This window comes from Aquarana catesbeiana, linkage group LG07, assembly GCF_042186555.1.
Source record: "Aquarana catesbeiana isolate 2022-GZ linkage group LG07, ASM4218655v1, whole genome shotgun sequence".
Lineage (NCBI taxonomy): Eukaryota > Metazoa > Chordata > Amphibia > Anura > Ranidae > Aquarana > Aquarana catesbeiana.
The window spans coordinates 33635556-33647841 of record NC_133330.1 but is presented as its reverse complement, the minus strand read 5'-3'; the positions used below and the strand labels follow the sequence as shown (position 1 = coordinate 33647841).

Below are 12286 nucleotides of genomic sequence, written 5' to 3'. Positions count from 1 at the left end.
CTTTGCTTTAAAGAGCGAGGGCCACTTGTGCGATTTGGTAACTGGTTGACCCAAAATGCAAAATGTAAAAAATGAGCCCTTACTATCATGAGGCCCTAATAAAACCGCTTTCACACTGATGAGCTGCAGTTTACCCGCCACCATGGGAGAAGCACACTGCACCTGCAACTTCCCTGCATTGATCCCTAGACATCTATTATACCTCGAAGGTGCGGTACACTTTCAGAAAATGCACAAAACCTGCAGTATATAACAGAAGTCTATGGGGAAGAGAGCCGCTGGAGATGCAGGGGACAAAGCCATGGGAGAGGCAGGAGCAGCTCAAGCCCAACCCCCTATGCAGGGGGATTTCCTGCACTGCTCCTGTGTGACCTCAGGCTCAAAATCACTATGACAAGCCTAAGTTCAAACAGAAGCTGTGTGAGGGAAACTGCATGCGTTTCGGAGAGGAACGGCATCGCATTCCTGTTCAAATCACATCCAATTATTTGCAGTGCGATTTGCACCCATTTTGTTTGGACGCAAATCACACCGCAAAGTATGAGCAGCATTTTCACCAATACTTGTGAAAATAGTCAATATCGGCACAGATAACTGCATCCCTAATACTGATATTTAATCATTTCAATCCCGGGCACTTCCCCCCCTTCATGCCCAGGCCAATTTTCAGCACGGTCGCATTCTAAATGACAATTGCGCATGCAACACTGTACCCAAACAAAATTGTTATCATTTTGTTCCCACAAATAGAGCTTTCTATTGGTGGCATTTGATCAACACTGGGGGTTATATTTTTTGCTAAACAAATAGTAGCAAGTCCTAGTTGCAATCTTGAAAACACCCAATACGAGGACAATATGCGACCGGTCTAAACTATGTGGCATGTTCACCAATGCCAGGAGCATGGCGGACAAGATGGGTGAACTAGAGATACTGTTGTACAAGGAGGATTTGGATTTTGTGGGAATTTCAGAGACCTGGTTCAACAGCTCTCATGATTGGCTGGCAAACATTCAAGGGTATACCCTATACCGCAAGGATAGAGAGGGTAAAAAAGGGGGAGGGGTATGCCTATATATCAAGAATAATGTACAAGTGAATGTGAGAGATGACATCACTGAGGGGGCTAGGGAGGAGGTGGAATCTTTATGGGTAGAGCTCCAAAGGGATGAAGCTAAGGGGAAAATAATACTGGGAGTATGCTATAGGCCCCCTAACCTGAGGGAGGAAGTGGAGACGGATCTCCTATCACAAATTAGATTAGCAGCAAGGATGGGAAGTGTTATCATAATGGGGGATTTTAATTATCCAGACATAGATTGGGCGGAGGGAACCGCACATTCATTTAAGGCTCGCCAGTTCCTTAGTGTCTTGCAGGACAATTTTATGGGTCAGATGGTAGACGCACCAACTAGAAATAAAACATTACTAGATCTACTGATTACCAACAATACAGACCTGATAACAGATGTGGAAATACGGGGCAATTTAGGTAACAGCGATCACAGGTCAATTAGTTTCAGTATAAATCACACAAATAGGAAACATGAAGGGAACACAAAGACACTGAATTTCAAAAGAGCCAACTTCCCTAAACTACAAACCTTGCTAAAAGGCATAAATTGGGATAAAATATTAGGAACAAAGAATACGGAGGAGAGATGGGTTTGCTTTAAGAGCATATTAAATAAGGGCATTAGCCAATGTATCCCATTGGGTAATAAATTTAAAAGAGCGAACAAACATCCTGGATGGCTTAACTCCAATGTAAAAATGCATATAAAAGCAAAGGAGAAGGCTTTCAAAAAATACAAGGTTGAGGGATCATCCTCAGCATTCAGAATTTATAAAGAATGCAATAAGAAATGTAAGGGTGCAATTAGGATGGCTAAGATAGAACATGAAAGACACATAGCGGAGGAGAGCAAAAAAAATCCCAAGAAATTCTTTAAGTATGTAAACAGTAAAAAAGGGAGGACAGACCATATTGGCCCCATAAAGAATGAGGAAGGACATCTGGTTACAAAGGATGGGGAGATGGCAAAGGTATTGAATTTATTCTTCTCCTCAGTCTTCACAAGTGAATCGGGGGGCTTCAGTAACCAAAACTGCAGTGTTTATCCTCATGACACAACACAGGAAGCACCTACATGGTTAACAGAGGACGGAATTAAAATTAGACTTGAGAAACTTAACATTAATAAATCACCGGGACCAGATGGCTTGCATCCGAGGGTACTTAGGGAACTCAGTCAGGTGATTGCCAGACCGTTGTTCCTAATTTTTACAGACAGTCTATTGACTGGAATGGTACCAGCTGATTGGAGAAAAGCCAATGTAGCACCAATATTTAAAAAGGGCCCAAAAAACATCCCTGGGAATTACAGACCAGTTAGCCTAACATCAATAGTATGTAAACTCTTGGAGGGGATGATAAGGGACTATATACAAGATTTTAGTAAGAAGAATGATATCATTAGCAGTAATCAGCATGGATTCATGAAGAATCGTTCTTGCCAAACCAATCTATTAACCTTCTATGAGGAGGCGAGTTGCCATCTAGATAAAGGAAGGCCCGTAGACGTGGTGTATCTGGATTTTGCAAAAGCATTGACACAGTTCCCCATAAACGTTTACTGTACAAAATAAGGTGCGTTGGCATGGACCATAGGGTGAGTACATGGATTGAAAACTGGCTACAAGGGAGTGTTCAGAGGGTGGTGATAAATGGGGAGTACTCAGAATGGTCAGGGGTGGGTAGTGGGGTTCCCCAGGGTTCTGTGCTGGGACCAATCCTATTTAATTTGTTCATAAACGACCTGGAGGATGGGATAAACAGTTCAATCTCTGTATTTGCAGACGATACTAAGCTAAGCAGGGCAATAACTTCTCCGCAGGATGTGGAAATCTTGCAAAAAGACCTGAACAAATTAATGGGGTGGGCGACTACATGGCAAATGAGGTTCAATGTAGAAAAATGTAAAATAATGCATTTGGGTGGCAAAAATATGAATGCAATCTATACACTGGGGGGAGAACCTCTGGGGGAATCTAGGATGGAAAAGGACCTGGGGGTCCTAGTGGATGATAGGCTCAGCAATGGCATGCAATGCCAAGCTGCTGCTAATAAAGCAAACAGAATATTGGCATGCATTAAAAGGGGATCAACTGCAGAGATAAAACGATAATTCTCCCGCTCTACAAGACTCTGGTCCGGCCGCACCTGGAGTATGCTGTCCAGTTCTGGGCACCAGTCCTCAGGAGGGACGTACTGGAAATGGAGCGAGTACAAAGAAGGGCAACAAAGCTAATAAAGGGTCTGGAGGATCTTAGTTATGAGGAAAGGTTGCGAGCACTGAACTTATTCTCTCTGGAGAAGAGACGCTTGAGAGGGGATATGATTTCAATTTACAAATACTGTACTGGTGACCCCACAATAGGGATAAAACTTTTTCGCAGAAGAGAGTTTAATAAGACTTGTGGCCACTCATTACAATTAGAAGAAAAGAGGTTTAACCTTAAACTACGTAGAGGGTTCTTTACTGTAAGAGCGGCAAGGATGTGGAATTCCCTTCCACAGGTGGTGGTCTCAGCGGGGAGCATTGATAGCTTCAAGAAATTATTAGATAATCACCTGAATGACCGCAATATACAGGGATATGTAATGTAATACTGACACATAATCACACACATAGGTTGGACTTGATGGACTTGTGTCTTTTTTCAACCTCACCTACTATGTAACTATATGTAATAAAAGACCAAACATTTTGGAAAAAAAAAAAAAAAAATATAAAAAATAAAAAGTTGTTTGTTGAGGCACCAATATGCAGCACTGATAAGCTGAACTGACGGGCACTCATAGGCGACACTGATAGATGGCTCTGACAGGCATTACTGATGGGCATCTCTAATGGGCAGTGATTGGCAACCCCGGAGGTCATGGGTGGGCATACCTGGTGGTCCTGGGTGGGGGGGGACTGCACTGATAATCAGCGCAGACTCCCACTGTCAGAAGAGCACTACTCGAATCTGTCAGTGCGAGTGGAGGAAAAGCTGATAAATGGCTCTTCCTGTTTATTCTGCGATTGGACACAGCTGATTCGCATGGTGAAGTGCCTATGTCAGAGGCTCTTTATTGAGATTCGGTGATGTAGTGCGTCAGATGCACACACCACACCAACGATCATGGCTTATCCTGCTGGACGTCATGTGATGTCCAGTCAGGATAACTTAACCACTTTGCGCACATCATTCTGCTATATGGCAGGTGGGAAGTGGTTAAGCCGTTGCTTGACTTTTTTGGGCACAGCTTTCACAAGTCCTCTTTATAAAACTATCCTTTTTCAAAAACACAGTTGCAAAAATTCCTTGAGTAGCATCAATAAATCTCATGCAGAGATTTTTTGCATTCAAGCTGCTCCTTAGAGTTCACAAAGATCATCCCTACCATGGAGAAGGCGGGTGAAGTCACTGTGCAATAAAACATACTTGGCTTACATTGAATGTTACACAACCAGGCTTTTCATTAAGACTTCAACTGATAACAAACTGTGTCCTGAGCATAAATCTGTCAGGCAACAGCAAAACAGGAGAATTCAGGAAGAGGCGTTGACGATCTGGAATGTAGTAATAGTACAAATACAAAGCAGAACATGGGAGAGTCAGAAGGAAGAAATACACTCACCTGGTGATGCAGAATTCTTTATCTCCAGGGATGCCAAGGTATCGGGGCCTTTCACCTGTAGCCACAACAAACGTCGCTGCAGTGAAGAAACTCTCTTTTCCCTTCCTGTTTGTAGCCTAAAAAAAACAGAAGTTTTAGACATTAAAAGCCCAAGTTTGGTCTAACCCTTTCACTGCCAGAGCAATATTTAATCTTATGCACACATAGAAATATAGGCCTAATGATTACTTATTTCCCCAATACATTTTCTGAAGCAGAGACCCTGTAGGATAAGATAGCGGTACACTTTTTAGGTTACAAGATAAAATGCACCATTGTGTAATTTCCTGAAAATTTAAAGATTTGACGAGGAGGAGGGAGAGGAAGAGGAAGATTCATGTAAATGGTTATTAAATACGTCAAGCTTTAAGATAAACTGGGCGCACATGAAGTGGCAAAAAGCTACAGTACCCAAAATTGTCCGTAGGTGATGCTTTAAAAGCCTTTATAGCGCATCAAATTAGCGTTAAAGTGGTTGTAAACCCTTACATATACCTACTGAAGAAGTGATTGGCCTCCTCCTACATGTAAAGAAGTGACTGGCCTCCTCCTACATGTAGTATATACCCGTCAATATGTTTTCCCAGTTTTTTGTGGTAAAATTAGATTTTAGTATTTGACTTTTCAATGTAAATTTATTGCCGGCCATTATAGACACCTTTAGCGCAAGAAAAATATAATATTTGGTTCCCCCTCTACCATTCAAGTGTACAGTTTACACGCCATTTCCACGCTTCCCAAATCAGAGGATCTGATGTCACACTGCACAGTACAGAACAGGGAGCCGAGTGTACAACCATCCTGGCCTGGAGAACACAGTGATTAATTTTGGCGGCTATAACCCCTGGAAATCGCATCCTAAAAATTTGACATGCTGGTTGTACCCGTGTTGATCGATGGATGTATGGTTCTGTTTATGGCTGGCTTAACTAAAGTAAATATAACCCTCTTGACTACTTTGACTCACAAGGAGAGTTTTAACTAAGTGAGATTACCTTGATTTTATGTGGTTCAACAAACTCTGCATATGCGTTTTCATAGCGGACATTTTTGTCCCGCAGAGACACCCTGTAGCCCCAATTCAAAGAGCCAATGTAGTCCTGAATATTCTGTCGCATTGTATCCCAGTTGTGATTCACTGCAGATTGGAGAAAAACACAAAAACATTAAAAACAAAAGTAATAATTTTCTCTCCCTCTCATCAATCCTTTTCTTGCACCCGAGTATGTGACTGACAGATTACCTCTTTAGTCTTGGACTTATTTACTGCCTACTCTGCTCCCTACACCAAATGGTTAAAAATACAATTCAAATTCATGTATTGTTTGCTTATTAAAACACACCAGCATAAATTGTTTTTTTTTTTTTTTTTTTTTTTAATCTGAGCTTTGCCAGTACAATGTGTCTTGTAAAAAAGTGTGTGACAGGCACGCATGTTGCAATTCAGCTCCTGGCTTGCCATAAAGAATTATCATACTTCATTCTCTCTTTACCTTGCTCTTCATACTCCCAGCCAAACTTCCTGGAGTCTTTCAGTGCCTGACCCAAGAGAGCCGCTTGATGCATTAGTTTCTTTGGAATACACCCAACATTTACACATGTACCACCGAGCCCTGTATAAAACACAAACCAGTTATAAAAACTAAGCTGGGGAGGGGTACAGGGTTACTAAAGCAGCAACAGAAATTATATTTAATAAAACAATCTGTCATTGTTCTTAGTTTATGTGATGGCACCTACTCGCATATCAGGAAGTGCAAGAAACATTCACAGGAATAATAAACAAGAGATGATCCAAGTCATCAAAGCTGAAGTTTAATCAGCTGATATTTCACCTTCTCTGGTTCTCTCCTTAACATGAATTAAAAAAATCAAATCTGGATTTTCAAATTCAAAGCTTCTGTTTGATTTAGTAATGTCTTGACTGGGTGTCTTTGCATCTCTATGCAATTAAGGCAGATCATGGATGGTGAGAGGGGCCAGTGAGATTGCTGTATAAAGGTTCCTGAAGACAGGAAGCTACGGTAAGGCCCACATGGGCCTTCATGATTGAAATAGCTGAAAGCTAATGAATGAAAAGGGGCGGGACAGGGAAGAGAGGAAATTGCTATATAATGCTAGATGTCCTTCAGCCAGGAAATGAGACGCGCTCTGACAGCTTCTAATGCACACTTAAAAGCCAATAGTGTGCAGAGCATGTAGTTTCAGTACAGGTGAGGAGCTCCTCTACAATTCAGCAAGATTGAAAGAATTGAGATGGTGTTCAGATTTAAATAGACCTTTAACCACTTTCAGAGCGCCCACCATACATTTACTGTGGGCACTCTGTCAGATCACGTACCTAGTATGTGATCTGACACTTGCGGGTCTGGAGGGCCTCCGGCGGCCCGCTCCCGCTGTGATTCTTCACAGCGGGTGCTGATCAGCGAGTACGGTGGACTCGATGTCCGCCGATACCCAGTGATCATTACATGGGCAGAATGGCAGTCCTTGGATAAAGTGGGGAGGGATTAGAACATCTGACAGCCTTCTATTGTCAAGTCTCCTTTGGGAAGATTTGTTCTCGTTTCTAGCCCAGGCTCTCACAAGTGAGGGGAAATATTCCCAAATGTGGACAAAAAAAAAAAAACACACCAGGTCAGGGTTTTTATCTATATAAATTATATATTCTCTTTATGACCCCCACCCACACCTCTGTAAACTCCTCCATTAGGAGAAGGGGGCAGTAGTGAGCAGGCAGAGTTCTGCTTTAACACTCAGCAATCTTCTGAAAGTTATTTCACATTCTGTCTACATGAAGAAACATACCCCATGACGCCCCTAGAGGGGTGGGTACGACGTAATCCAAGACCATGACCTTCTTTCCCAGAGAAGCTGCTTCCTGAAAGACAGAATTTTAATCAACTATCAATAACTGAATTTAACAACCAGGAAGCACAACACCCACACATACATCACAGGGACACTGAACTTCAAACAATTTCAAATCTAATTCATCTGTAAATGGGAGTCTGTCCAAGTCTGTTCAATCAGCTAGAGAGCATAAGCAATATAGTATCCTCCCTGGTGTACTACACTGGGATTTTTTTTGCACAGTATCATGCCTTTTCATGGCGTGGGTGGGACAGCAGCACAATGCTAATCCAAGGCTGGCAGCATTTAGAGCAGCCCCAGCAATTAGAAGGGTACAGAAGTTTGCCTCCTCCAAGTCCTGGCCTGCCAAGCTAGGGCATGTGGAGAAATTTCGAAGATTTTCTTGTAAAAAAAAGGGAAGGGGACTGAGAAATCTGATGTGAAAGGGGATAGGGGTGAGAACTGAAGACTGATATGAAGGGAGAGGGGGGCAGAGGACTCTAGTGTGAGTGGGGTCGCAGAGTGCGGATCCACCCCCCTCCCCTTCCGGAAGCATGCTCACTGTGTTAGAATGACAGCATGTGAAAAACAGCATTCTAACAACGAGACCTTGAGCTCAGCACTGCATCTCCCCCTTTAACCTGATTACAGCTGAACAGAGGATTATATTAAAAAGCAAAATAAATTATTTTGAAACCTACCTGAATTCAAATTTTATTTTTTTCCTCTAACTGCCTTTAAGTGGAGCTTAAAAAACAGAGTTCCACACAAAAGTGGAAGCTCTGCTCATCTGCTTCCCACCCCCCCCACCACCTCTGCCACATTTTGCACCTTTCGGGGGGGGGGGGGGGGGGGGGGGGGGGTTGGGGTTAGAAAGATACCTGTCAAAAACCAGGTACCTGCTCCCACTTCTGTGTAAGGGTGCCGTGGCGACCTACGTCATTTACGACTCCTCCTGCTTCCCCTCCTGCTGCCTTCTGGGAGACAGGTGTTAAGTCAGCTGGAACAGTATTTGTAGCTGACTTTTTTTTTTTTTTTTTTTTTTTTAAATACAGGCTGGAACTTCTCTTTAAAACAATCCAACTGCTGAAATTTTACCGAATGAGCACCAAGAGTTTTGCATACATGAAAATCCAATCCCAGGAAGAAGCGCTATGGGAGCAGCATCCACCGAGATGTCCAAGTATAAGGTTGAGTTCAGACAGAGCGGATTGGTTGGAAGGACTCCGCTAGCTCAGCAGGAGATCGTTCCTTTGATCCCTGCTGAACAGGCAGATCACAGGTCCGTCTCCGCTCACTGTGCTGAGAAGGACCTACCAGAGTCCCACTATCCTCTATGGTGAGACCGGATGAAAACGGACCACCTGTCCTATTCATCCGATCAGCGGATGGCGAACGTATCACTATCCATCTGTTTGGAGCGAATCTGGTCGGATGGGATGGCAGGCGGGCGTCAGCGGACACATATCCACCAACATCCGCCTGCATATAGAAGCCAATGGATGGCCTGCTCGGATCTGCCTAAAAGGCGGACCCGATGGGGCCGATCGTGTGAAAGGGGCCTAAGATTTGGAGTAGATCTTTCTACTAGGCTCTGCTTCCTAAAGGACCCAGCAGGGTGAACCTGAGCAGATCATTACATTTGCCTGTACTGAAACCTTCAGCTCACATCTGCAGACGCAACTCCGTGCTTTTCCGTTTGTGTCTATACTGCGGATCAAAAGGGGATTTGCTGGTTGTTAAGTTTTCAGTCCGGAGAAGATATAGCCAAGAGTAAAAGTGACATCATGCAGGGAGCATTAAAAAAAAAAATTCTTTATGATACAATAATTGGAAAGGTGGGAACACACATACTCCCCTCCATGCTGCAGCTGTCCCACATCGGCTAACACTGAGAACCAAGAGATCACATGACCACTGAACACTCAGGTCTATCTGCCCACAGCGGTGACTAAGTCACTGCCCTCCGCTTTTCCAGCACTCCACTTCTCCAGCACTGCAGCCGTTTGCTTACACCGATTCCTGCTGCAGAAAATGGTTTTCTGTTCCAAATGTAGCCTAAACTGAGCCAGTGCGCTACAAAACCAAGAGTTTGTTGGCACCCGTGCAAAACCCATATGCAGCGATGCGATGAGCCGTAAAGCTGTCACAGCCGGCAGCCAATCATAGGCATGGAGGCATTCCACCAACTAGAATCCTAGTTGGTGGAATGCCTCCACGCCTATGATTGGTTGCCGGCTTTGACAGCTTTCAAGAAAGAGGAAAGAGGTGATCCCTGGTGCCACACATCCATATTATCCTATAGTGGTGATAAGAATGGCAACCTCAGCCTGGACTCCAACCAGTCCACACCACTGACACGTTTTGCTCCATCCTGGAGCTTAGTCAGGAGTAAGCTCTAGGGGCGGAGTAAAAAACGCATTTGGGTGTGGACTGGTTGGAGTCCAGGCTGAGGTCACCACTATAGGATAATATGGATGTGCAGCACAAGGGATCACCTCTTTCTTCCCTGAGAGCCACCCCTCGCCAGTGGCGGATGCTGAAGAATCCACATACTTATCCCAGATCAGCTGAGCGACACACAAACACTATGGGGTTTATTTACAAAAGGCAAATCCACATTGCACTACAACTGCACTTGGAAGTGCAGTCGCTGTAGATCTGAAGAGGACATGCAAGGAAAATAAACAGCATTTTTGCTTTTACATGATTGGATGATAAAATCAGCAGAGCTTCCCCTCATTTTAGATCTTCCCCTCAGATCTACAGCGTCTGCACTTCCAAGTGCACTTGTATTTGCCTTTAGTAAATCAACCCCTATGGGTCACTGACAGCTTTCAAGCATGATAGCTCTGGCTTTTGTTGAGCTGAGCTCATCTGAGTGTATTGCATGCACTGCTCCTCACCGGCTCTCCTCTCCAGTCCATCCAAGGCACTTGTGGGTGACATGGGATGGACGGGAGAGGAGAAATGGCAGAGATCAGTGCTTCAGAACAAGTAGGTCTGTCACAGCAGCAGCTCTGCACAAGGAATCCACAACTGTACTACACACTACTGACCCCCAACCCCAGTACTTGGGCCCTGCTGACCCCCTGTACCCTGCCCTACATACTACTTACACCGGACAGAACTCAGATGGCCAGGCTAGCATCAAGGCAAACCAGACCCAAAACAAGTTGAGCAAGTCAGCCTGCAGTACCAGTTGTTCTGCATTAGCCTTGTGGGACTGACCAATTACCCTCCAGACATGGGGGGGAGGAATAGTTAAAGAAAAAGTGAATGCAAAGTGTCTTACTGAAGCTTAAAGTATAACTAAAGAGCAAAACTTTTTTTTAAGTTTTGGATAGAGTGGAGAGGGATTAGAACCCCTGTCAGTTTTAATTGCAGTCTGTGCCCCTGTTAAATAGAGATTCACCCTCTCCATTTGTCCTCTTTACCATCATCGAAAATGAAAGTAAAAAATTCAAATTTTGTGTTGTCCCCATAAAAGTAAGAAGTGAAATATGTCAATGGGTACACTAGTTCCTGTGGCCTTGGGGTCTTCAAGGAATTCCCTTGATTTACAGAGATTTCCTCTCTCTTCCTCTTTGGGACAGGAAGTGAAAGGAAGTCTCCGCAAAGGGACAAAGATGACAAAAAAAAAAATCTGAGGGGTTATAACCCTCTCATACAATATTCAAAAATTAAAGAAAAAAAAGTTTTGCCTATAGTTCTACTTTAAAAAAGGTAGGCTAAATTTAGATTTTATACTGTGACTCTTTATTGAAGGCTCACCCTGGTGATCTTGTATCTCTTCCACGTTGTGTCCAGGTAGAGCTCCTCCTCTCAAAAATCTGCCTACCCTAGATCAAAAAATGTCCTTTGTATGCCGCAACATTAACAAAACTCACAGGAAACACCTGAGCTCAGTAATTGGGAAGGAGTTCACGTACTTTGGAGCATAAGTTTGGAAGCCTTCACTCATTTGCGATCTGAAGGCACACCAGCAGGTGAACACCCAGCAGGGAGACATGCGACTAACCCAGAATTGTTCCTATATTTTTTATTCTAACAATTTCCCAAATTTTTCCTGAAATTCATATTGATGACAGCTGTACCCAATGCCCTTAACTTTTTTTTTTTTTTTTTTGTACAACAGTCAAACCACAGTTACTTCTGAAACACTTTGTAAACAATCTGAAAACAGGGCATTCTTTTACTAAGAAAACAAGGATCTGATTTGCATAAACGAGGTGCATGTGTAAAGTTATATGAACAATCTCTTGAACAGCTGATTAATATTGTGACCATCTTTGAAAGTTTGCAAGCTCCACAGGGCTTGCAAACATAGAACATCACATAAAACCAAGCAGTTCAGTTGATGAATACAAATTAAAACATGTCCTGAATTACATGGCTATGAACCATAAAAAATAAAAATGCAGTAAAACCAGATTATAAAACAAGGCAGTGATCGGATTATTATGCTACAGAAGAAATAAAGAACGGCCTTATGTGGACATCTGTACACAACAGATCTAATCATGAGCATGTAGCCCATGGTTAGAGCGCTGCTTAAACTGTTGGCGCTATATAAATCGTGTATTAAACACAGCCCTATACAAGATTCTCCTGTAATAAAAATATTCTATAATATTTATCCGTCTGGTCTCCGATAACCATCGTGCCCAGAGAATCCTCTTCATTCAACTCTCTACTGGAATTTTC

General features: G+C 43.2%; 1 protein-coding gene across 1 annotated transcript in view; it reads right to left on the bottom strand.

Moving 5' to 3' along the window:
- The window catches only part of TXNRD3 (thioredoxin reductase 3), a 53395-nt gene that overhangs the window by 24385 nt on the left and 16724 nt on the right, over positions 1-12286 (bottom strand). The window contains exons 5-8 of the mRNA XM_073591933.1: positions 7535-7607; positions 6220-6339; positions 5722-5864; positions 4688-4803 (exon numbers count right to left, since the gene is read on the bottom strand). Of these exons, the coding sequence (XP_073448034.1) occupies positions 4688-4803; positions 5722-5864; positions 6220-6339; positions 7535-7607 (452 nt within the window). The remainder of the gene's footprint in view (positions 1-4687; positions 4804-5721; positions 5865-6219; positions 6340-7534; positions 7608-12286) is intronic.